At 54.4% G+C, this 23902-nt stretch overlaps 2 protein-coding genes across 2 annotated transcripts; both read right to left on the bottom strand.

Moving 5' to 3' along the window:
• Positions 1-899: 899 nt before the first annotated feature.
• On the bottom strand, positions 900-15196 carry Endod1 (endonuclease domain containing 1). Its single transcript, XM_090319204.1, has 2 exons — positions 14825-15196; positions 900-2106 (listed from the first exon to the last, which is right to left on the bottom strand). Exons 1-2 carry the CDS (start codon positions 15122-15124, stop codon positions 910-912), a joined length of 1497 nt encoding a protein of 498 aa, XP_090175330.1. The 5' UTR covers positions 15125-15196; the 3' UTR covers positions 900-909.
• A 6423-nt stretch (positions 15197-21619) lies between these two features.
• On the bottom strand, positions 21620-23162 carry LOC150045382 (lysine-specific demethylase 4D-like). The gene is made up of 2 exons (XM_090319303.1): positions 21988-23162; positions 21620-21911 (listed from the first exon to the last, which is right to left on the bottom strand). The coding sequence occupies exons 1-2, from the start codon at positions 23154-23156 to the stop codon at positions 21620-21622; spliced, it is 1461 nt and encodes a 486-aa protein (XP_090175429.1). The 5' UTR covers positions 23157-23162.
• Between the last annotated feature and the right edge of the window lie 740 nt (positions 23163-23902).

Here is a 23902-nt window from a genome sequence, read left to right as displayed (position 1 = left end):
CAGAATATGAATTTTTATATCAATTTAACATGTAGATCTTTGAGATTAATAGTATCAGCCAGTGACTTCATATACATGAATTTAATCCAAGTTTAGCCACAGACATCCATGAATCCGTGAGCATTCAATTTCACCTTGGATGTATCCTCTCTATCCCTCCCCTCCCCCGTCCCTCTCTTTCTCTGGCTCTGTGTCAGTCATGGGCCTTAAGTCAGGGCCTGAGTACTGTCTCTGAGCTTGTTTTGGTCAAGGCTGGCACTCTACCACTCTGAGGTGGCTTTCAGTGGTGCTGGGGGCTCACAACTGGAACTTTAGCATTTCAGACAGCTGAGACTTGGTGATCTTAGACCAAACCCTTAGAAAAAAGATTTCTTTTAAAGTTTTAGGCCATATTTGACATAAAATGCTTATCATTACTGCAAAGAAAAATGCCAACAAAATTCAACTTTGGAGTAAGTTAAAAGCCCAATAGATCCCCTGAGAACCATGGAAAACTAAGAAATACAGTGGATTCTGTCTTCAAAAGGAAGTTATTTCATCCACACTTCATCAGAGTCAGTTGTGTGAGAGAGAGAAAGCAGCAAACTGAGCAGGGGATCTGGATGCAATGCCTGACTCTGAGAAGGTGATGGGAGGAGCGATTCTTGCCTCCTTTCTCAGAAGCCTGGGTTTAAAGTGGCCCCCCTCCAACCCCTCCTGCCCTGCGGGCTCTCACCGCTGAATGGGAGCATGGGTGTGTGGCCAGGCAGGGTCCTCCTGCTCGGCTCGCTGTGGGCATTCCGTGGGTCAAATCTCAAGTGCACCACCTTCCCTGGCAAATTTTACGGGCGAACGCGTCCACCAAGGCGCGTGGACAGGACGGCACTTGACAGTGAGCGGAACCACTGGAGACTGACTAGAAAGTTTGTTTTACTTCTGTAACTCCCCAGCGTTATCAAAAGTCACCTTGTAGCCAATCTGCTTGAAGACGCTGAACACAACCTGAAACAGGCCGCCCACGGTGCCAAACGCGGCGCGGAGGAGCAGGGAGAGCGCGCCGCCCAGGCCCGCGGCGATGTCCCCGCACACGGCCGGAACGGCGCCCGCGGTGTGGACGGGGAAACGGGCCACGTCCACGAGCACGTGCACAGGGACACTCAGGACTCGGCACACCGCCTTCAGCAGGCAGCAGAGGATCCGGAGAGCCGCCCTGCCGACCTGGGCCAGGACCCTGAGCACCTTCCAGGGCAGGCTCAGCAGCTCCGCGCCGAGGGCCACGACGCAGGACGCCGCGGCCGAGCCCAGGCGGCAGAGGCAGCTTTCTAGGCCGCTCACCACCTGCCTGGCGACACACCACAGGAGCCAGACAGCGCTCCTCAGGACCGCTACCCCCAGGTAGTAAAGGAACTGGAAGAGCCTGATGAGGGGGGTCGCAACGAAACCCCAAAAGCCACGGCCTCCCTCGGAGGCCTCTGGGGGCCCCAGCGCAGACCTCGGGCTCTGGGTGCTGGGGAGGGAACCGGCGCGCTCCTGAGATTGCAGCAGTCTCTCCTCATCCTGGACCTGATTCACCACTTCCAAGATCTTTTTCATCTTCTCTGTGTCTTGCTCAGCCTCGCCACAGTTGTTCAGGAACAGCTGGGGCTTCTGTGGAAGCAGCTTCTCGAGGTCTTTCACCATCACGTCTTCTATGATGCCAGCGTCCTGGGTGTGTTTGACAAAGCCCATGGCCCAGCCTCCTCCTGGCACAGCACAACAGGCCGCCAGCCAGACAAACTCAGGGATGGCCACTCTGCCTCTGAGCGTGCGGTCGGAAGGCACCGCACCTGTGAGGATGAACAGGTCGTCCCCGTGGTCACAGTGGGGGAGCAAGGCCCGGTCCATCAGGCTGTTGAGGTTGGTGTACCAGCGGTCCCGGAAGGACTGGGTCATGGGAACCGAGTTTGTGAGTGTGAACGTGGCCACGTGAGGGTCCTCATTAAGGGGAAAGGGGTACAGCTGCCCTCGCTGGTAGTCGGAGTCGAGGTAGTCGCTGTTCACGGCTTGCTTGCTTCCCAGACCACTCACGGAGTTGACCGCCTCCGCTTCTTCTGTGGCCTCCTCAAGGCTACTGCCGGGGTCGTCGATCTGAAAGAAGAGAACAGTACTGGAGTGCTCCTCTGTGCCTGCCAGACGGGCGCCTGAACCGACCGCCAAAGCTCTAGCGAAATCCACCCCTCTACCAGTTCTAGTCTCAGGTTTGGGAGGTCTCGTGTCTCCCATGCTTGTGTGTGTGTACACACACCCCATCCTGGGAGGCCACAATCTTCCTATTTGAGAGCATCCTTCAGATGGACTGCTTCTTGTCTTGTGTCTACCTACCTTTGTTCTGCAAGTGTGCAGGGAGGGGAAGAGGTAAAAATGAGGAAGCTTAAAGGAGAAAAGGAGAATGAGAGAGAGGGTGAGGAACACAGAGGAAAAGAGAATGGGGCGGGGGAGAGAGGTTTGCACACCAGCACACCATGTTTATAGCAGCCTTACAATAAATAAACTCCACAACTGGCATAGGTGTCCACCAGCCAATGAGTGGATAGAGAAATGTGTCATACATACATACATACATACACACACACACACACACACACACACACACACAGAAACGGAGTATTATTCTGCCATATAAGAATAAAGTTGCAGCCGGGAGTGGCCTAGTGGTAGAGTGCTTGCCTAGAATGCATGAAGCCCTGGGTTCGATTCCTCCATACCACATACACAGAAAAAGCCAGAAGTGGTCCTCTGGCTCAAATGGTAGAGTTCTAGCCTTAGAAAGCTCAAGGACAGTGTCCAGGCTCCGAGTTCAAGTCCCAGGCCTGGAAAAAAAGTTATGCATGGGCCAAACAAGTGGGTAATTGAGCCAGAGTATCTCCTGTGTAGAATTTGGGCCTTTAAGAAATGAATGACATGAATGGAAGCCAGGGGCCGAGTGGTGGTGAGACATAGCAGGTGGTGGGGGAAAGGACATGAAAACTTTATACATGTAGATAAAAACAGAATAATAAAGCTTCTTAGAAATAGTTTAAAAATTGTCTTTTAGCTGGGCATCAGTGGTTCGCACCTGCAATTCTAGCTAGTCTGGAGGCTGAGATCTGAGCATTGCAGTTTAAGGCCAGCCTGGGCACAAGAGTCCCTGAGACTTTTACCCTGGGTATTGAACCCAGGACATTGCACTTGCTAGGCAAGTGCTTTGCCACTGAGCCAGACCCCATGAGACTCTTATCTTCAGGTAACCACCAGAAAACAGGAGTGGCACTTGGCTCACGTGGTAGAACACAAGCCTTGAGCTGAAGAGCTCAGGGCCAGTACCTAGGCCCTGAGTTCAAGCCCTATTACTGACAAAAATAAAAAAATTGTCTTTAAAGGAGTTACTGAGGAGATGAATTCAATCAAAGTACAGATTATGCATGTATGGAAATATCATAACTAATTTTTTTTGCCAGTCCTGGGCTTGAGCTCAGGGCCTGAGCACTGTCCTTGGACTTTCTCAAGGCTAGAGCTCTACCACTTGAGCCTCAGCACCACATCCGGCTTTTTTCTATATATGTGGTACTGAGGAATCGAACCCGGGTCTCTGTGCATGCTAGGCAAGCCCTCTACCACTAGGCTAAACTCCCGGCCCCATAACTACATTTTTATTACAAATGATAAAAATAAAACTATACAACTGTCTCTGTTGACTTAGCATTTTATAAGCTGGAGTCATCAAATATAGGGTCTTACTTCATGAAGCTGCTTTACTAGTTCATTTACAAAATTACATGAACTTCCAGGAAAACTTAATACCCAGACCAGTCTCCACTGAGGAAAATGCTCATTATTCTAATCTCCTTCCTCTTTCAGGAGCAGTTCTAACCAAGACAAAACCCCTTCTGAGCCCAAGACGGTGAATATTTTATTTTATTTTTTGCCATTCCTGGAGCTTGAACTCACAGCCTAAGCACTGTCCTTGGATTTTCTCAAGGCTAGCGCTCTAGCACTTGAACCACAGCACCACTTCCAGCTTCTTCTACGTATGTGGTACTGAGGAATCGAACCTGGGTGTTCATGCATGCTAGACAAGCACTCTACCACTAAGCCAAATTCCCAGCCTGATGGTGAATATTTTAATAGACTGTGTGTGTGGCAATCATGGGGAGAAAAATCTAAATGAAACAAGCATACTGTCACTAAAAAGCCTCTCCACTTCAGAAGGAAACGAAGGGAAGTGGGGGGGGAGATGATTTTATGTGTGGTTAAAATGCATGCTGGACATATGAGAAATTATTAAAAAGAGTAAAATCATTTAATTAAAACCATCTCCATGTATACTCATACAGTCTCTTGGAGGAAAGATGTGGTTTCCCCTGTCCTCTAGACAGTTTAATGACCTGGTTATTTCAATTACAGTAAATTACTGACAACACTGCACCCTAGCAACAACAAGACACCTGTGATGTAAGAAGTGACTTCAGGCCACACTGCAGGCCAGCAGAACAGCACCCCCCCCACACAGGCCTCTCCCAGCGGGGTTCTGGAAGAGGCCATAAAGCCCCTGGGTCTAAGCCACCTCCCCACTAACCCGGGCTCCCTGGCGGCTGCTGTCATTTGATGCAGTTCCTGCAGTTAATCCCAACATGTTAAGTAGGTTTTAGAAGAATGAGCCGTCTCCTTTCTACAGTCCCTTGCCCTATAAATAATCTTAAATTCCTTCTCAAACTTAGTACAAAGAACACTCTTCTTTCAGTGAGCTAGTCTGCTTCCTCATACCAGATGGGACAAGCTACTTAAAGCCTTGGGCTTTGGGTTGTAGAACCTAATACTCAGTTTTTGCGATTATGAATAAGAAGTCCTGGGCTGGGAGCATAGTCTGGTGGTAGAATGCTCATCTAGCATGCTCAAAGCCCTGGGTTCCATTCCTCGGTATCCCATACACAGAAAAAGCCAGCAGCACTGTACCCCAAGTGGCCGAGCACTAGCCTTGAGTCTAAAGTGTCCGAGTTCAAGCCCCAGGACTGGCAAAAAAAAAAGTCCTGAAGGGAAAATATTCACCCATTTCGTATTGGGTAGCCTGTCTGACAGATGGCTCTCCTTATAGGAGGGGCCTGGAAACAGTAGTGGTGAGTGACAGCAATGCCGGCATTCTTTTTGCACAGCCTGTTCCACGCTTCTGTCACAAGTAATTTACCTGGCATATGGTTTGGCAGGCACAAGGTTGCTCCTATGCAGGGCCTGTGTCCCAGCCAAGACCTCTAGACCAGTGCTGGGCCTGGGCCACAGAACGGTGGAACCCAAACATCCTTGAGAGTGGGCAGAGAGTGACAGGCACCGCAGACAGGCAGAGGACAAGGAGTGGGCAGAGGGCAACAGGCACCGCAGACAGGCAGAGGACAAGGAGTGGGCAGAGGACGACAGGAACCGCAGACAGGCAGAGGACAAGGAGTGGGCAGAGGACGACAGGAACCGCAGACAGGCAGAGGACAAGGAGTAGGCAGAGGGCAGACAGGCAGAGGACAAGGAGTGGGCAGAGGGCGACAGGCCCTGCAGACAGGCAGAGGACAAGGAGTGGGTAGAGGGCGACAGGCACTGCAGACAGGCAGAGGACAAGGAGTGGGCAGAGGGCAGACAGGCAGAGGACAAGGAGGCACTGCAGAGGCCAGCAGAACTGGAATAAAGGAGGAGACAACTCTAAGGGCTTTAAAAAACATGTCCACATGCACATGCTCTTGACACAGTAAAATTTCTTTTTTGTGGGTCATGGCCCTTGAACTCTGGGCCTGCATGCTGTCCTTGAGCTGCAGTGCCACTTCTGGTTTCCTGGTGGTTAATTGGAGATGAGACTCTCTCAGTCTTTAGTGCCTGGCCGGGCCTTGAAATGCGATCCTCAGATCTCAGTCTCCTGAGTCCGAGGATTACAGGTGTGAGCCACCACTCCTGGCTGACAGAGCAGATTTTTAAAAGGGCAAAACAATCAGGCGAGGAAGGGCTCCTGTGCATTTCCCACTTGTGTGTTCAGACCTGCAGCTGTGGAAAGCTCCTCGAGGATGGTCCTCCTGTGTGCTTTTTGTCTACCCGTCTTAGTGAAGATTGTGAACATGGGAGGTTCTCCGCAGCTGGGAGGAAATGAAATGAGGAGCAAGGTAGACGGCCAGGCAGACAGACATACGGCTCAGGCCAAGGGTAATCTGTCCTGAAACTGCAGGGAAGAGGAGAGGAGGGGGACAAGGAACCATTTCCCCGGGAAGTGGCAATCAGATCTCTGCCACAGCACAGCTGCCAGGTGACCAGCTGCTGGGGGTCTCTGCACAGGGGGATGGGCTGAGCTGCAGCCCCAAAACAAGGGCAGGGACAAAGTGATGCATGTGAAAAAAACAGGACACTGGTCAGTGCCAGGCCTGACCAGATGGGCCAACACTGCAGATTCACCTTCTGGTACCACTGGTGTGAAGAGGCTGCACCTGTGCTGGTGAAGACTCGACAGAGGCAGTGGACAGAGGCAGAGGAGGAGAGAGCATGGGCAGTGAAGGTGCGGGATGACAGAGGCAGTGGACAGGAGAAGGAAAGGGGATTGCAGCTGACGGTACGGGGCCAGGCTGTCCCACTGGGGTCATGCAGCTAGTGTGAGTGGAGACCGACAATACCCAGAAGTCTGAGGTGGGGTCAGTTTTAGTAGCCTGCCCATGAATCTATCGTCCCACTTACTCGAGAGAGGGGTGAGTGCTCACTTGTCTCTGTGTCCCCACACCTGACACATGGCCCACATACTAGGAAGTGACAACTGGTATTTACTGAGAGACGCTCTCATGGACTCCACACAATCTTCTAATGCACACCAGAGTCCCTCAAATTTGCAGATACTTTTTTTTGGGGGGGAGGGGCAGTCCTGGGCTTCAGCACTGGGCTCAGGGCCTGAGCACTGTCCTTGGACTTTCTCAAGGCCAGCACTCTACCACTTGAGCCATAGCACCACATCTGGCTTTTTTCTATGTACATGGTACTGAGGAATCGAACCCAGGTCTCCATGCATGCTAGGCAAGCACTCTACCACTAGGCCAAACTCCCAGCCCCCGATGAAGCTCCTGAGAGAGCTGGTTGCCCCGTTCCTGCCCCATGGTTCTCTGCATGGAAAAGGTGGTCATGGAGAGGCCCTCGTGGTCGGTCTGGCAGGACTCACTGTGGGGAGGGTGGGGTTTCCTCCCCTGGATACTGTCCCACTGAGACCGGAGAAGCACAGGAGGAATGTGTCAGACAAGATCTCACAGCAGGAAGAGACCCAGGCAGCTCCCAGATACTCTGTGGGGACAAGTGGGATGTGCTTTGCAGTCTGTCTTACCTTTCAGATGGTGTTCTGATTTTGTTTCTGCTATGTGAACTAAGATGCAAATACACCCCCCCCACACACACACAGACTTAAATGCTAGCACCACTGCCTATCACAGGAGAACCCTCCTCATCCTCACACTTGAACATCAGATAATCTAATCAGAGCAGGATGGGGCATAGCTGTCCTTTGAGTCGCATAAAATACAGTGAGAAAGATCTGAGTGAGCCTAGGAGAAACTTTTACCACGGGAAATACCTAGCTGGCAAGAAGGCCCTTAAGCAGGAAGCTGAGGCCAGGAGGCCGGGACAGATGAAGAATTGTGGAGATCTTTCTGCTCTGGAGTGAAGGAAACCAAGCCCCCACCCACTCACTTAAGAAGGCAACAACAAACTCCCTTTATCCTCTTGGGAATAGAAACAGATTTAAAAGAACCAGAACTATGTTCATTTTTGTTATCTTTTTCTTTTTTAGGACAGAAAAATGCTGAGGTTTCCATTTGCTGCTTGGCCATTTGATCCTTCTGACTTTCAATGAGTCGCCCTCCCAGACCCCCCCCCCTTCCTCTGGGTTCCAGCCCCCCCTTCCTGTTTGGGAAGAACAGCATTCCCACTGCTGGCCTGTGCTCTGCAGGGCAGGGCAGTGAACACTGGGCAACCATGGGGCACACCCAAGCCCCTCCAAAGTCAGGGGACAGAGACGGGGAAAAGAGCACAAAAGAGAGCCCAATTCCACACATTTTCTAATTAGGAGGATTCTGAGCCAGTGGCGTGTGTCACAGCTCCACGGAGAAGTAGGCCCCACGGACAAGGCCCCCCCCCCCCCCCAGCCTCTGGGCCTGCTCCTCAGTTCAGCTAAGGAAGTGCTCCTGCCACCTCCCCAGAGCCAGCCCTGGCCCAGGCATCCTCAGTTCCCTTCCTCACCCCCTGGGGCTGGGCTTCCTTCTCCTAACATTCACTGTGTGGTACAGAATTCAGATGAGTTAGTTCCATCTGGAAGCTTCCGTTTCTGTTTTTTTCCGTCCTCAGAGTGGATGAGACAGAGGCTGTGCAAGGCATTCAGGTGCCTAGGTGCAGGTCAGGGTTGACTCATGGAAAAGCAGAGCTGCTTCTGGGAGAGACAGCAGGAGTGAGGCAACACCTTACAGGCTGTGTGTTTCTCAGCTCCCCAACTCTGACTGCTCTGAGGCCAGCATGCACCTCTTTCTCTCCTGTAAGTCTGCTGTCCCCGACCTTCTGCCTATGATGGGATAGCAGGAGTATATCCTGATGGGGACTCAGGAGGCCTCGCAAGGAATACGGATCTCATAGGAAACAAATGGAAATGTCTAGATTTCAGGTTTAAAACTGGAGAACAAGAGCCAAGTCACCTTGATCCTAGACGTTGGGAGCTGATTATGGAGGCATCACAGGAGACAGACACAGACATCACCTGCATGCCTGGCCACACTCAAGAGTGCCCTCTGTGGCACAGGGACCATCCGCCCCATGGGATTTCATAACATTCCATGGGAACACGGGACACACAGCAGAGCCAAGCCTCTCAGCGGGACCAGGTCTGCCTCCTGCGGCTCGCTGTCCACAGGCAGAAATGAAGTAAGGAAACGCTTCTCAGCGCCTCTGTCTTCCTACGTGATAGGAAACCTGACCAGGAGGGTGAGCTTGGTGTCGTGTTCCAGCACTGTTTTGAACTTCGTTTTCTTGGCTTAGTCCTGAGATTTCCACAAGTAGCTTCAGTGCTGCTGCTGAGGACAACACTGACGAAAGAAAACAAAAAAATCAGCAGCTGGGGGTCTGGCCATGAACCTTACACTGTCGGGAGTTCTAAAGCTATGACCAGAAGGGGGACCTGAAGAGGAGATCCAGTCAGCCTCCGTCACCAAAATGCTCAGCGGCCTCAGGCCTACTCCAAAACGTAGTTCATACAGAGAAAACAAATTCACGACAAACTCATGTCTCTGACAGGTTCATTTATCAGAGCAAAAATGATGAACCTCACACTGAGCGGAAACACGCCCTTGCAGGCTCCCAGCGCACTACACACATGCATGCACCTCACGCGTACATCACAGGCACAGGACACACACGTACATCACACAGATACATGGCACACACGATACACGTGTATATCACACACATACAGGACACCACACACATATGCATGAAAGAGGGGACATACGTGACACATATACTACACATAGAGGGCGCACACAGCACACATGTACACCACATGACCTACAGGACATATATGCATGACACACATGCATCACACACATATGTACAACACACACACACACACACACACACACACACACACACACACAGAGCAGAGGTCTCCTAGATCCTCAGCTGCCTTGTCTAGCCAGCAGCCTCTCGCATTGGACACAGAACTGCAGACGACAGCAGCAGCAGCCCTGGTGAGCCAGCCTGTGGGGATGGAACTGCCTGCCACCTGAGACACTGCTACTGGCGAGTCAGTGGTGTGGCACCAATGTTTGGAAACAGGGCGTCATCCCTGTGTCCACGTAAGAGTAGAACTCCAAGCACAGCTCTCCTCCAAACAATCACTGAGACTAACAGAAAACCTCCCATTTCTTTGACCTTTTCCTGAGTTTTGTGAATGGTAATTAGCTTGTCTTCAAGCTCCCCTACTATAAACTTACGGCAGGAGGGTCTAGTAGAAGGTCACCAGCTAGACCTAACAGGTCCCTAGCCGTGAGTTTGATCCCAGTACTGCAAATAAAATTATTAAAGATAAAAACAAGCGTGGCATAGGTGGCTCATATCTGTAACGCTAGCTACTTAACAGGCGGAGATCTGAGGACCGTGGTGGGAAAGTTAGCCCAGGCAGGGAAGTCTGTGAGACCCTTAACTCCAATAACAAGCAAAAGGTGGACTTGGAGCTGTGGCTCACATGGTAGAGTGCCAGGCTCTAAGTTCAAGTCTTGGGACTGGCAAAGTAAAAGATTTCGGCTTTCCACAATCATAAAGGAAAACACAATCCCTACACCACCGCAGAGCTGGAGCCAAGTCAGTCAGTCCCCAAGCATTTCTAGGTTAAGTGTCAGAGTGCACTGGTTTTTGCTGGTTTCATTTACCTGTGAATGTGTCAGGGAGTGAGCAAGCAAGCAGAGAGTGGGCACACGAGAAGTAAGAAAATGAGAGGCAGAGAGAGATCCCAGGCCAGTCCCTTCCACTGAGTCTTGTCTTTCAGCATCCTCATTCTTCTGGTTATTTGGGCCCAACCTGGTGAGTTACCGATGATTCTCTGACCCCAAAGACTTTTAGTTCTGTCTTTGAAGTATGTCTAGAGCCACAATGTCATCCTGCCAAATGTGTCACACTACCCAGGCCACCACTGTATTCCCCATTTTATCTCGCCAGATCACTGAAACTTCACTCTGTCAACCCATGAGGCTGTCAATCTAGAAGCCAGAATGAGTCAGTCAGATTACGTCAGAACTGCTTAGAACACTGCGGCTCCCCAGAGCAAAACCAAATTTACTATAAACAATCCACCAAAACCTAAGTGACTCCCTCCTCACCTTTCTGGCTTCATTTCCTGCTACTCTTCTCATCTACCTCTCGGGCCACTTCGGCCACTCAGTTCTTCCTCACACGCAAGGAGCCTGCACCCTTGGGGCCTTGTACTCACTACCCTCTGCCTGGAACAGTCTGGCCCAAACAGTCTGCCCATTCAGCTTTGCCAGTTTCTTTAGGTCCACAACAAAAATTCACCAACCCAGAATACTCCAACTTCTCCTTCCTTCCTTCCAAGTATTCCACATGCTGTTGTTTTATGTTTTATTGGTCACTTGCGTTCTCTACTAGTCCTAATCCCATGATGGCAGGTAATTTTGTCTGTTTAAACAATTATCCACTCCTAATGCCCACAATAACCTCTTTGGCTATTGCTTTTTTTTTTTTTTGCCTGTCCTAGGGAGTGAACTCAGGGCCTGAGCACTGTCCTTGGGCTTTCCTCAAGATTAGCGCTCTACCACTTGAGCCACAAAACCACTTCTGGCTTTTCTATGTATGTGGTACCAAGGAACCAAACCTGGGTCTTTGTGCACACTAGGCAAGCACTCTACTACGAGGCCAAACTCCCCGCCCGCTTCTTCTTTTTTTTTAGCTACCTATTTCCACTCATCCAACCCTTCATTCACTCACTTTTCCTTCATGCATTTTCTGAGCACTGTCATAAATGGGGACATATGTCAAGCATTTGAGATAAGGCACAGATGAATAATCTATATTTCAAGGGAACACTGTAGAACTACCCAACATTGCATGTGTATCTTTGTATATGCCTAGCACCCACTGGAGTAATACTACAATCAAGTATTCATAGTAATATTTATTAAGAACTTACTCTAGTCCAAGAATTGTAGCACATGCTTACTGTTATTTATTTGTCATAATCACTGTATAAGGTCTAGCTGCTACTACCTTTCATAAAACAGACTAGAAAACTAGGGCTTGAAGAATACTAAGCCATACACAGCTTCCAATGTGCAGAGCAGGGATCTAATTCAAGGCTCTTAAAGTCAGACTTTTCCTGTCTGCTGCACTCTGCACAGAGACTTCTATATATCTCACGCAGTCACGAGAGGGCTCAGTTAGAATACATTAAATGTGGGTCCTACCAGCTTAGGGTGTGTGAGGACGGAGCCACTGTGGACAGCAGAGATCTAGGCCTCAAGATTCTAACTTGCATCCACTGTTCACATGCATACTACGGTTTGGAGGGTCCCAGAGGGCCCCCTGGAAAAATGTTTTTGCATGAATGTTTCACTTGAAAGATAAATGCATTCACATCCTCTTGAGAACATTTGTGCGTCCACAGATGTGCTAATACTTGCTCTACAATTGTTACAAAATAGGAATAAAAATTAGGATTCTCATATACAAAGATGACAAAGTCCTAACCTGTTGGGAGCCAGAGTGGAATCAAACTGTACCTTGATTTGCATCAGACAATGGCTTTATTGTCTTATTGTTTTCTGGCCTTATTCTGTTTAAATGACCTGGGATTTACCATATGAATGTAACACCTGGAAGTTCCCTGGGTCTCAAGGAGGGAAGAGGCTGGAGTGGAAAATAAACGTGGCAGTCTCGGCAGTCTTTTCCTGGACTGCAGACATCCTGGACCCGGTGTATCTGTCTCTCTTCTATTTCTTCCTACTCCTTGCCCCCTATTTCAGGAACCCGAATCTGCGAACCCTGGTACTAACCATGCAGTGTATCAAAGACGAAGAGCAGCATTCCAATCCACCCTGTGTGTGTGACCCAGACACCACCTAACTCTGCCCAATTTCCTGGTCTAGCCACTGTGTTTCTGTAAAATTACAGAGCTGTTCACTGTGATTCCTGACCATGAGGAAAGTCCCCTTCAGGTGTCCCTGTTTACCTAATGGAAAGGTCTTTCACTTGCGGGGCTTTGGCATGACTTGGCAATGTACTTTGGAAATCGTTGGCACCCTGTGCAAAAATACCTCCATTAAATGGAAAGGAGTTCAGAAACTCCTTTGAGATTCAGGTCTCCTGCACTAAATCAGAACCTGGTTGTCAGAGTTGGAAGAATCTTCAAGGGAAACACTCCATGCCCACATTTCAGAGAGACAGGCCTTCCCGTCCATCCTCAACGCAGTGAACATTTTTCACATGAAACCACCGCAGCCCTTTGCCCCGGCTCTGCCCAAAGCCCCTCCAGCGTGGCAGACGCGGGGACCTGAGCTCAGGAAGCCGGGGGAGACGAGCATCCCCGGTGGCCCCGGCATGGCCTGGAAGGCGGCTGGAGCAGGGGCCTGGGCCAGCTGGAGCTTCCGGCACATGAAGCTCTCGGAGCCCAGCATCTCACCACCACCGCCTGGGTGGCCCTCTGGTTTCGGTAAGAATAAACGAGTTTATTCATCACTTTTCATGTCCTAGGCATCTCCAAAATGCACCCTCAGCCTCCCGAGTCCGCCGACCACAGAGCAGCACCGAAGAGCGGGGCCACCCGAGCCTCGCGGGGGCGCAGGGCGGAGGGCGGAGGGCGCAGGGCGGGCGGGGCCGCCGGCCTGCAGGGCGTGGACGAGCCAGACCGCAGCCCGGCCCAGCCTGGGCTGGCGTCCAGTCCGAAGCCTTTCCAGACGGCCGCCGCAGGTGCTGGGCGAGGCGGCCGGGGCGCAGCGGCGGCCGGCTCAGGAGGGCCTCGTGCCCGGCGGCCTCCCCCTCCGCCCCCGCCAGGCCGAGCCCGGGGCCCGTGGCTCCCGGCCGTGGGCTCCGGGCGGCGAAGCCGGCTTCCAGGCGCCGGCGGCGGCCGCCGCGCACGGCCTCCCCCCCCACCCCCCGTCCCGGTCCCCGCCCGCCCGAGCTTCTCCGGCCGTCAGGCGGGCTGCCGGACTGGCTCCTCTGCTGGAGCCATCGCTTATCTCCCGGCCCCACGCCTCGCGGCCCCGCCCGGAGTTTCCATCGCCCGTTGGCGGCTACTGCGCTCCGCCGCGGGAAGGCGCGGGGGCCCGGACGGGGAGGCGCGGGGGCCCGGGGCGGGGAGGCGCAGGGGCCCGGGCGGGAAGGCGCGGGGTCCGGGGCGGGGTCCGGGGCGGGGAGGCGCGGGGGCCCGGGCGGGAAGGCGCGGGGTCCGGGCGGGGTCCGGGACGGGGAGGCGCGGGGGTCCGGGGCGGGGAGGCGCAGGGGCCCGGGCGGGAAGGCGCGGGGTCCGGGGCGGGGTCCGGGGCGGGGAGGCGCGGGGGCCCGGGCGGGAAGGCGCGGGGTCCGGGCGGGGTCCGGGACGGGGAGGCGCGGGGGTCCGGGGCGGGGAGGCGCAGGGGCCCGGGCGGGAAGGCGCGGGGTCCGGGGCGGGGTCCGGGGCGGGGAGGCGCGGGGGCCCGGGCGGGAAGGCGCGGGGTCCGGGCGGGGTCCGGGACGGGGAGGCGCGGGGGTCCGGGGCGGGGAGGCGCAGGGGCCCGGGCGGGAAGGCGCGGGGTCCGGGGCGGGGTCCGGGGCGGGGAGGCGATGGGGCCCGGGCGGGAAGGCGCGGGGTCGGGGCGGGGAGGCGCGGGGGCCCGGACGGGGAGGCGCGGGGGTCCGGGGCGGGGAGGCGCGGGGGCCCGGGCGGGGAGGCGCGGGGGTCCGGGGCGGGGAGGCGCAAGGGTCCGGGGCGGGGAGGCGCGGGGGTCCGGGGCGGGGAGGCGCAGGGGCCCGGGCGGGGAGGCGCGGGGTCCGGGGCGGGGAGGCGCGGGGGCCCGGGCGGGAAGGCGCGGGGTTCGGGGCGGGGAGGCGCGGGGTCCGGGGCGGGGATCCGGGGCGGAGTCCGGGGCGGGAAGGCGGGCGGGCCCCCGTGGGCCTCTCCCGTCCTCGCGCAGCAGAGGGACCCCAGCCCAGTGCCCGGCCGCCGCCCCCCGGCCCCCGGCTGCGGGAGTGGAGCAGACCCCGCCCGCCCCGCCCGCCCCGCGGCTCAGCCCGAGGCTCCCGCTCGCCGCCGGCTCCGGCCGCTCGGACCCGCGGGGCCCGGGGCGGGGTCGCCTACCTGCGGCTCCAGCAGCCAGCGCTGCTCGGCGCGGGGCGGCGCGGGGCGCGCGGCGCGGAAGGCGGAGAAGATGGGCGCGCGGCCGGCGGCGCCGTACAGGGTGGCGAAGCGCGCGGCGCCCCCCGAGCGCTGGCAGACCTTCACCGGCGACCCGGCCTCCGGGCCCGCCGGCGGGGTCCCGGCGTAGAAGAAACGGCCGCACTCGCCGAAGCCGGGCCCCGGCTCCCGCACCAGTCGGCCTTCCCGGGGCCTGGCCAGGGCCAGGAGGCCGCCCAGCGCCAGCCAGCGCGCGGCGTCCATGGCGGCCGGGTGAGCGCGGCCGGGACGCGCGGGGAGTGGGCGGCCGGGCGCGGCGGGGCCGAGGGACGGCGGCGGCGGGGCGGTCCGGCGCCCAGGCCGCGCCCCGTCTCCGCCTCCTCCCGGGCCTCCCGGAAGACCGAGGGCGGCGCCGGGCGGCGGCTCGGGGACGCGGCCGCGCCCGCGGGCGGGGATCTGGACGCCGCCAGACCCGCAGCCCGCGGGGTGCGCCCGCGCCAGCCTCCCCGCGCCGGCGGGGTCGGGCGGACGAGGGGGAGGCGCGCCGAGCTGCCGCCCGGAGCCGGGCGCAGAGCCCCCTCCCGCCGGAGCCGGGCAGGAGATGGACGCTCCGCGACTTGGCGCGGGGTCCCCAGCCGCAGGGGGGTTCGGGACGCCCTCGCTCCCCGGCACCGCGCGGGGGCCACGTGAGGGTCTGTCTGCGGACGTGCTGGGAACTTCGGGGTGGCAAGTGGGGAGCTCAGGGGGACCCCAAGCTGCCAGCCCGGGAGCGCGGCCGCAGCCCCTCTCCTCCCGGCTGAGCCGTGCGCGCCCCCTCAGGCTCTGTGACTGCTTTGCGGCCGGCCGGCAGCAGGAGTCCCCCCAAAACAAGAGCCTTTCGCTCCACTCCGCCCTCAGCGTCCGCCGTGCGCCCGGGCGGCGACAGACAGAGCTCCCCGCGCGAACGTCCACGGAGCGCAGGTAACACGCCCGGCCGACGAGAGGGCGCGGCGGGGCGGGGCAGGGCCGGGGCGGGGCGGGCAGGGCCGGTGGAGGGCGGGCAGGGCCGAGGCGGAGCGGGCAGGGCTGGTGGAGGGGCCGGGCGGGGCCGGGGCGGGGCGGGCAGGGCCGGTGGAGGCCGGGCGGGGCCGGGGCGCGGCGGGACGGGGCCGGTGGAGGGGCCGGGCGGGGCCGGGGCGGGGCGCGGCGGGCGGGGCCAGTGGAGGCCGGGCGGGGCGGGCAGGGCCGGTGGAGGGCGGGGCGGGGCGGGCGGGGCCGGGGCGGGGCGGGCAGGGCCGGTGGAGGGGCCGGGCGGGGCCGGGGGCGCGGCGCCGCGCGGCGCAGCGGGGCGGTGGAGGGCCGGAGGGCGGCTTGCCGCCTGCCTCCCTGGCCGGCCTGGTCACCACTTAACGCGTTGGCACACAGGCCTGGGCGTTTCACGTGTGTCCACACAAAGAAGCCTCTCGTGTTGTTAACTTTTAATTTTGCAGGTCCCAGGGCTTGGGCTCCCCTCAAGGCTGGCTCCATGTCCAGTTTGCTGGTGGTTAATCGGAGATGAGTCTCAGACTTTCATGGCGGAGCTGGCTTGGACCGGTGATGTCAGATCTCAGCCTCCTGCCTAGGCGGGGTAACAGGCGTGAGCCGCCCCTCCTGGTGTCCCCAGAGCGCTGCCTACACTGACATCCACCATGGGCCTGCCGTCCTGGGCTTCCCCTGCTGCCTACAGCATGAGACTCTGGCATTCGCAGCAAGTATAAACAGCATTCACATCTGCAGTTAAAAACACTTGGAGATGAGCATTGGAGGCCTTTGTCTTTGGATTATTAATCTGCTCTGCATGTACCCACGACCCAACAATGAGGGTATCTGTTGCAGATCCAATATTAGCAACAAACACAAGTCACATCGTCTTGTATAAAGAGAACATTGAGGGGAAAACATTTGCTGGCTTCCAGAGATAGAGCTCTGTCAAATGCTGTGCTCTCCACCCTACAGAGCAGAAGGAGCCATAAGAGAGGGAGGAGAGGAAGGGAGACCCCAGGGCAGAGCCCTTTGGCTCTGCTATCCCATCTCCCAATGTCTGACCAGCCCGGGTCAGGCAGAAAAAGCCACTGGACCCTAGAAAGACAGAGCAGCCGCAAATGTGGGGCAGTCAGAAGGAGCCATGTGTCGACATGGCATGTGGACGATGTGTTTTGGCAAAGGGCCACAACAATGGCGCATGTGCTTACCACTAGAGCCACACCTCTTGTTCAGTATTTGGCCCCATATCCCTGCCAGAATTTGATGTTCACATTCAGTGTTGGCCAAGGAAATGGTGTGAGATGGAATCATGGAGTTGTTTTGACTTGCATTTCCTTTATGGCTTGGGATGTGGAGCACATTTCTTTGCCATTCAATTATTTTATTTAAACTAAAAACCAAAGTCAGCTGGGCTTCAGTGGCTTATATCTGTAATCCTAGCTACCAGTAGCTAAAGGCTGAAATCTCAGGATCACAGTCCAAACAAGCCCAAGCAGGAAAAATTAATATGACTCATTTCTAATTAGCTACCAAGAAGCCAGAAATGGCACTGAGGCTCAAAAGGTAGAGGACTAACCTTGAGCAAAAAAGTTCAGGGACAGTACCTAGTCCCTGAGTTCACGCTCCAAGACCAGCACACAAAAACAATACGATATGTGGTATATTCATACGTATTGGAAATATTACACAGCCATAAAGACAAATGAAATTATGTCATTTTCAGGAAAACAGATGCTTCTCATGTTCTGCTTACTGCCTGTATTGATAATTTGGCCTGTGAGTGATACTGTAATCATCCAAAAGGCCCTTGGGGAAGAAAAGGTCACCACACCAGTATAGGAGAAGAGACACAAACCAAGGGCATAGATAATCTGTGCAATAAAGTAATAGACTTGAAGGACATACATATTTATGGACGAATGTATATGTATCTACATATACAGGTCACACTGATAAAACAAGGACATAGCTAAAATTTACTGTTGTTTTTTTTTTTTAATTTATTATAATTAAATCTCTGATGGGCCGGAGTTTAGCCTAGTGGTAGAGTGCTTGCCTAGCATGCATGAAGAGCCAGGTTTGATTCCTTGGTACCACATACACAGAAAAAAAGCCAGAAGTGGTGCTATGGCTCAAGTGGTAGAGTGCTAGCCTTCAGGAATGCCCAAGGACAGTGCTCAGGCCCTGAGTCGAAGCCACAGGACTGGTAAAAAAAATTAAAAATTGTCATTAAATCTACGAACAACAAAAGTGTTTGGTAGTAATTTTCCTTGGGTGTACAACACTCAAAAATTTATAGAACAGAGAACCATAGAGAATCCAGCTCAGACAGAGGGTTTCCTCTTTCTAAGAGTGCCAGGAATTTAACCGTGCCATCTGATCAGCACCATATCCTAGTGTAATCACAGAACCACCACCTATTTATTTAAGCAAAAGTCAATCTATTTTAAACCACTTCAATAAAATCTAATCCAGAGGCTAAAAATAAAGGAGAAAATGGTAAACAAAAAAAATCAATTGGAGGCCAGGAGTTTGGCCTAGTGGCAGAGTGCTTGCCTAGCATGCATGAAGACCCGGGTTCGATTCCTTAGTACCACATACACAGAAAAAAGCTGGAAGTGGTGCTGAGGCGCAAGTGGTAGAGCTCTAGCCTTGAGAAAGTCCAAGGACAGTGCTCACGCCTTGAGCTCACACCCAGGACTGGCAAAAAAAAAAAAAAAAGGCAATTGGACTGACAAAAGGTAAATAAAAGACTCACTGGACATGATGTGGGAGGAAAAAAAAAAACCTATGCAACTTGTGAGTGGGGATAGGAGGGAAAAACTAGGAGACAGTGAGAGAAGGGGTCCTTTTGTCCCAAAAGATCTGACTTTACTAACTATATAACCCTCTGTAGATCACCTTTATTTCCTTTAGAATAACTATATAACTATATAACCCTCTGTTGATCACCTTTACAATAATAACTATATAACTAACTATATAACCCTCTGTAGATCACATAGTGCCTTTTTTTTTTTTTTTTTTTGGTCAGTCATGGGGCTTGGATTCGGGGCCTAGCCTCTGTCCCTGAGCTCCTCAGCTCAAGGCTACTGCCCTAACCCTTGAGGTGTAGTGCCACTTTTGATTTTCTATTGGTTAATTGGAGATAAGAGTCTCATGGAATTTAGTGCCTGGGCTGGCTTTGAGCCACAATCCTCAGATCTCAGCCTTCTGAGAAGATAAGATTGCAGGCGTGAGCCACCATGCCCAGCAAGTGGTAAACTTTTATACCTAACCAAACAGCAATAAAACATAGAAACAAAATCTGAGAACTGTAATTTAAATCTGACAACTGTAATTCATGCTGAGAATATTGTTTTGTCTGTCTGTCCCCACCACTTCTTCAGAAACTGATATTAGAAGTAGATATTTGAATTAGCTCAAATGGTATAGTGTGGTCTAGCACTGGATAAGCCTGGAGTCAAAATATATTACTACCAAAAAAATTAATAATGCTATAGAAGTTTGAACAACTAAGTAACATGTAACTCACAACTACAAAGCCAATAAGTGGAAGATACTTTTTAATATACATAAGACATTTACAAAAAATTTTCAGTGTAGAACTACAATCAAAATGTCATTGAATCAATATTGAACTGTCTAGATTACAATAAAATAAAATCAAAAGCAAATAATTTATTTTAAAATGAATATTCACATTTCTAAAATGCCATTCCTCTTTATATTCAACTTTAGCAATTAATAAAATCAAACAAGCCAAATTCAGCAAAAGTAAATGAAGTATGAAAATTAATAAGGGCTGAGAGTGTGGCTTATTGGTAGAGTGCTTGCCTAGCATGCATGAAGTCCTGAGTTTGATTCCTCAGTAGCACATAACAGAAAAAGCCAGAAGTGGCACTGTAACTCAAGTGATAGAGTGCTAGCCTTGAGCAAAAGAAGCTTAGGACAGTGCCCAGGCCCTGAGTTCAAGCCCTAGGACTGGCAAGAAAGAAAATAATGGCAGAATGATGATGAACAAAAAAGGAAAACAAAATATACCAAAGAAAAATAAATGGCAATTGATGAATGAGAAAATTAATTTTTTAGTCCTGGACAAGGAAATATACGAGACCAGAATATCTTGCATGGCTTGAAAAATGTTAAATATGCTGGGCATGGTAGCTCACAACAATGTAATTTAGTTAGTTGGCATGTGGATATAAGATTGCAGCCTTCACAAAAAGTTATCAAGACCCTGTCTCTTTGAGAATCAACTTCCAGTGGCATTATATGCCTGTAATCCCGAGAGGATCTCACACTCATGTTCCCACAAGTGAAAGCTTAAAACTCTATCTAAACACACTAAAGCAAAGAAGACAGGAGTCGTCTTGGCTCAAGTGATATAACCTAGAAAGGATGATACTGGGACTCAAACTTCCACTATCATCACTAAAAGGAAGATGAAAAAAATTTTTTTAAAAAATCAGCATGTCTGGGAGAGAGCAAGAAGGAAGGCATGACACTATTCAAAAAGAAATGGACTCTTTACCTGACATGCTACTGTAACCACTCTGCACATTATATTTATAATGTATTTATAACAATTTAAAAATTCTTAAAAAGAGATTTCTCAACCAGCAGAACACCTGTTTAGCAAATGTAAGATTCCTAGTTCAACCTCCAATACCGAAAATAATAGTAACAAAAAATGTTGTCATTTTTCCCCATGAATTTATTTCCTTGCTCTGCTATGTTCACAATTTAATTCTACCTTCTGACTTTAGGAATCACCAATTATCATTCAGAATATAGGGACAAAACTTTTTCACCTGTCAGCTGCTGTTTTACACCTCAATGCCCCCCCATGCCCATATGCCCTGCCTCTCTTCTTCCTCTCAATGCCTCAGACACCAGTAAGCTTCCTCCTGTGTGCACACTCCATCAGCTGTGCCGCTTGAGCTAAGCAAGCCTTCATTGCCAATTTTTTGGCTAGTTAATTAGAGGTAAGTATCTCTCAGATTTGTCTTCCTAGGCCAACTACTATCATTGACCCCCCTCCAGATCTCAGCCTCTTGAGTATCTAGGATGATAGATCTAAGACACTGGCACACAACTACACTTTAAAAACTTTACTTCTGGAAAAATAGAAATACTAGGTTTCATGGTAGGTCACGTGTGAACTTCTTTTGTTTCCCAGTTGGGCTTCAAAAAGGTCTCCCAGCATCTCTCCTTTCTGCTCTACGGCCCAATTCTAGTTCCAGCCCTTCACAGTCGGTGCCACTCATCATCATAGTCTTGTCCACTGATTTGTGGACCTATTTATTGGGCTGAATAATAAATGAATCTGAGGGTTGGGGCAGCCGTAGCTCAGAGGTAGGCCAGTTGCCCAGCAAGTTCAAAGTATGGTTCAATTCTGAGGACAATAAATTAAAAAAAAAAATAAAACAGTGACAGCTGTCAAAAGCCAGTGGAAACAAGAGGATAGCCAAACCGTGGCAGTTGTTTTTCTGTTACTCATTTCTCCCAGAAAAGTACAACCTATTGCCCAGGCGAGCTACATCCAGTATGGGACCCCAGAGGAGAGTGACCCAGCCTGCCACCCCAGCTGGCAAGATGGCCAGCGCCCAACGTGCCCACACCCCACTCCCTCACCTCCGCGCCTCATGCCAGGGCCCCATACCACCAAGGGAACCAATGGCTTAAGCCGTCGCGTCTGCCTCCCTCCCCCTTGCTGGAGAGCCATCTTCACGTTACAGCGTGAGCAAGTGCTGGTCAGCGGCTCCGGAGGACCCTGCGCTTCTCTGGGTGCGGGGAGCTGGGGGCCAGCATTCTCCCAGGCCTCCCGCTGTCGTCGTCACGGAATCGGGGAGAACCGGGGAGGAAGCCGGTCCCTGCCGGGCCCCGGGAGCTCCCGGCGAGCTCGGGCCGGGGCAGTCCCTCGGCCTGGGGGCCCCGGGCCAGGGCCCAGGAGGAGACGCTGCGAGCGGCGGGTCTACAGTGGCGCTGGAGGCTGGAGGGAAGGCCCTCGGACCCGGACGCGCAGGCCCTGCTGGCCTGTGGAGCGCTGGAGACCGGGGAAAGCCGGGGCCGGGGAGCGCAGAGGGGCGCGGCGGGGCCTCTGGGCGAGGAGGGCTGCGGACCTGGTCCTCGGGCGCGGCGGGGCGGGGGGAGGCGCGCGGCCCGGAGGGAGGCGCCGGGGGAGACGCCGGCGGCACGGGGAGGCGTGCCGGGGGGCCGCCCGGGGCCCCGCGGGCTCCGCCGGCTCCGCGTGGTCCACCCGCGCCCGGTCTTGCCCGCGTTTCCACCGCTCGTAGCGCTCGGGCTGCAGGATGCGCACGAAGGCGTCCATGGAGAAGCTGACCCTGGCCTCCCCGCAGCTGCACTGCGAGGCCGCCTTCCCGTAGTCGACCCAGCGCGGCGTGGCGAAGTTGATGGCCTCGGCGCAGTTGAAGCCGTGGTTGAAGCCGGCGTGGTAGCCGTAGGGGAAGGTGACCATGAACTCCCCGGCCTCCTGCGTCATGCGGCCGAAGGGGATGCCGTTCTCCCGGAGCACGCGGGGAGAGATGAGGGCCAGCTTGTGCCGCAGGAAGGCCTCGCAGCCCCGCGCGCTGCCCGGGAAGAGCTCCCGCGCCAGGCGCTCCAGGCGCTGCCCGTGCGCGGGCGGCACGGCGTACCAGGTCTTGGGGGCCCCGAAGTGCACGTAGTTGATGCTGTACAGGTCCATGTCCTCCGTGTGCCAGGCGAAGGTGGACTTCCACATGCCGAAGTACAGGTAGGGCGTGTTCACCCCCTCGATCACCACGCCGCACTCCTGCTCCAGCAGGTCCTGCACCGTCCCCAGGTGGCCCAGGTTCCACGCCGTGGTGCCGGCGTCGAACAGGGAGCCGTTCACGTCCGCGCCATAGACGGGCGGCGCGTCGTACAGGCGGTGCTTCCAGTACTTGCGCTCCAGGTCCTCGAAGCTCAGGTGCGGTGGCGGGCGGTGGCGGTCGCTGTCCGCCAGGCGGCGGTACTGCCCCACCGTCATGGCCTTCTTCCGCCGGTGGTACTGCGTGAAGACGCCCGCGCCGCCCGACACCACCTGCTGCAGCGGGGAGGCGATCAGCATGTCGCCGACGCCCTCGTACGAGGGCCGGGCCCGCCACTCCTCCGGCGGGATGACCTTGGCCAGCCCCGCGCGGTGCGCGCCCTGGGACTCCATGTAGGCGATGTACCGGTCAAAGCCCGTGGTGAACTCCTCTCGGGTGGGGCGGAACGTCATGATGCCGCCCGCCCTGGAGGTCGGGGCGCGGCCGGGTTTGGACTTCATGGCGATGTCGTCTTGGTCGGGGGGGGGGGGGGGGCGGGCTTCCACGCCGGGGAGGGGGAGCGCGGGCGGGGCGCGCTCGGCCGGGCTCCCCTGGCTCGCCGGGCTCCCCTGGCTCACGGGCCCTGGAAGAAGACATAATAAAGGCTGAGGGTTAGCGCCTAGAACGCCCGCGCCAGGCGAGGGGCGCGAGGCGAGGGGCCCGGGCGCGCGGGGAGGGGCCCCCGCCGGGGTGCGCGGCCGGTCACGTCACCCGGAGTGGCGAGTCCCACAGCGCTGTACCCCAACATGGCCCCACCCCAGCTTCTCAGGGCGCTCAGAGCTGAGCACCGCGGTTCAAGCCCCGCGACAGCAGAGGCTCACATCTGCGATCCCAGCTCTTGGAGGAAACCAGGACCTGAGCGTCACAGAGAACTCTGCAATCCAGTCAAATGCTGGACTGGAGGCGTGGCTCAAGTGGCGGAGCTCAAGCTATGTGCACACAGCCAACAACAATGGGGGATCCTGAGTTCAAGCTCCTGTACCTGCTTTAAAAAGAAACAAATGGTCTATGAAATATCGGTATGGGAATGGATGTAAGAAAGACGTAAATCTGTGTCTTAGTTCTTTACAGGCAATCTGTCATGCGCTATTTTTTATTTTACTTTACTGTAATTAATAGAGGGGTTACGTTATATTCACCAACAGGAGGAGCCTTCCTTCACACTCACTGACATGTGTGTGGTTTTTTATTTTACTTTACTGTAATT

This window comes from Megascapheus bottae, chromosome 27, assembly GCF_031878675.1.
Source record: "Megascapheus bottae isolate mThoBot1 chromosome 27, mThoBot2.hap1, whole genome shotgun sequence".
NCBI classification, from domain to species: Eukaryota; Metazoa; Chordata; class Mammalia; order Rodentia; family Geomyidae; genus Megascapheus; species Megascapheus bottae.
This window is presented reverse-complemented; position numbering and strand designations above follow the sequence as displayed.

Coding starts and splice junctions, on each gene's coding strand:
- Endod1 (XM_090319204.1), bottom strand. CDS start 15,124: ATGGACGCCGCGCGCTGGCTGGCGCTGGGCGGCCTCCTGGCCCTGGCC. Junction 2,107..14,824: donor GCTGGCTGCTGGAGCCGCAG/GTAGGCGACCCC, acceptor CTCTTCTTTCAG/ATCGACGACCCCGGCAGTAG.
- LOC150045382 (XM_090319303.1), bottom strand. CDS start 23,156: ATGAAGTCCAAACCCGGCCGCGCCCCGACCTCCAGGGCGGGCGGCATC. Junction 21,912..21,987: donor CCGCCGCGCCCGAGGACCAG/GTCCGCAGCCCT, acceptor CCCGGTCTCCAG/CGCTCCACAGGCCAGCAGGG.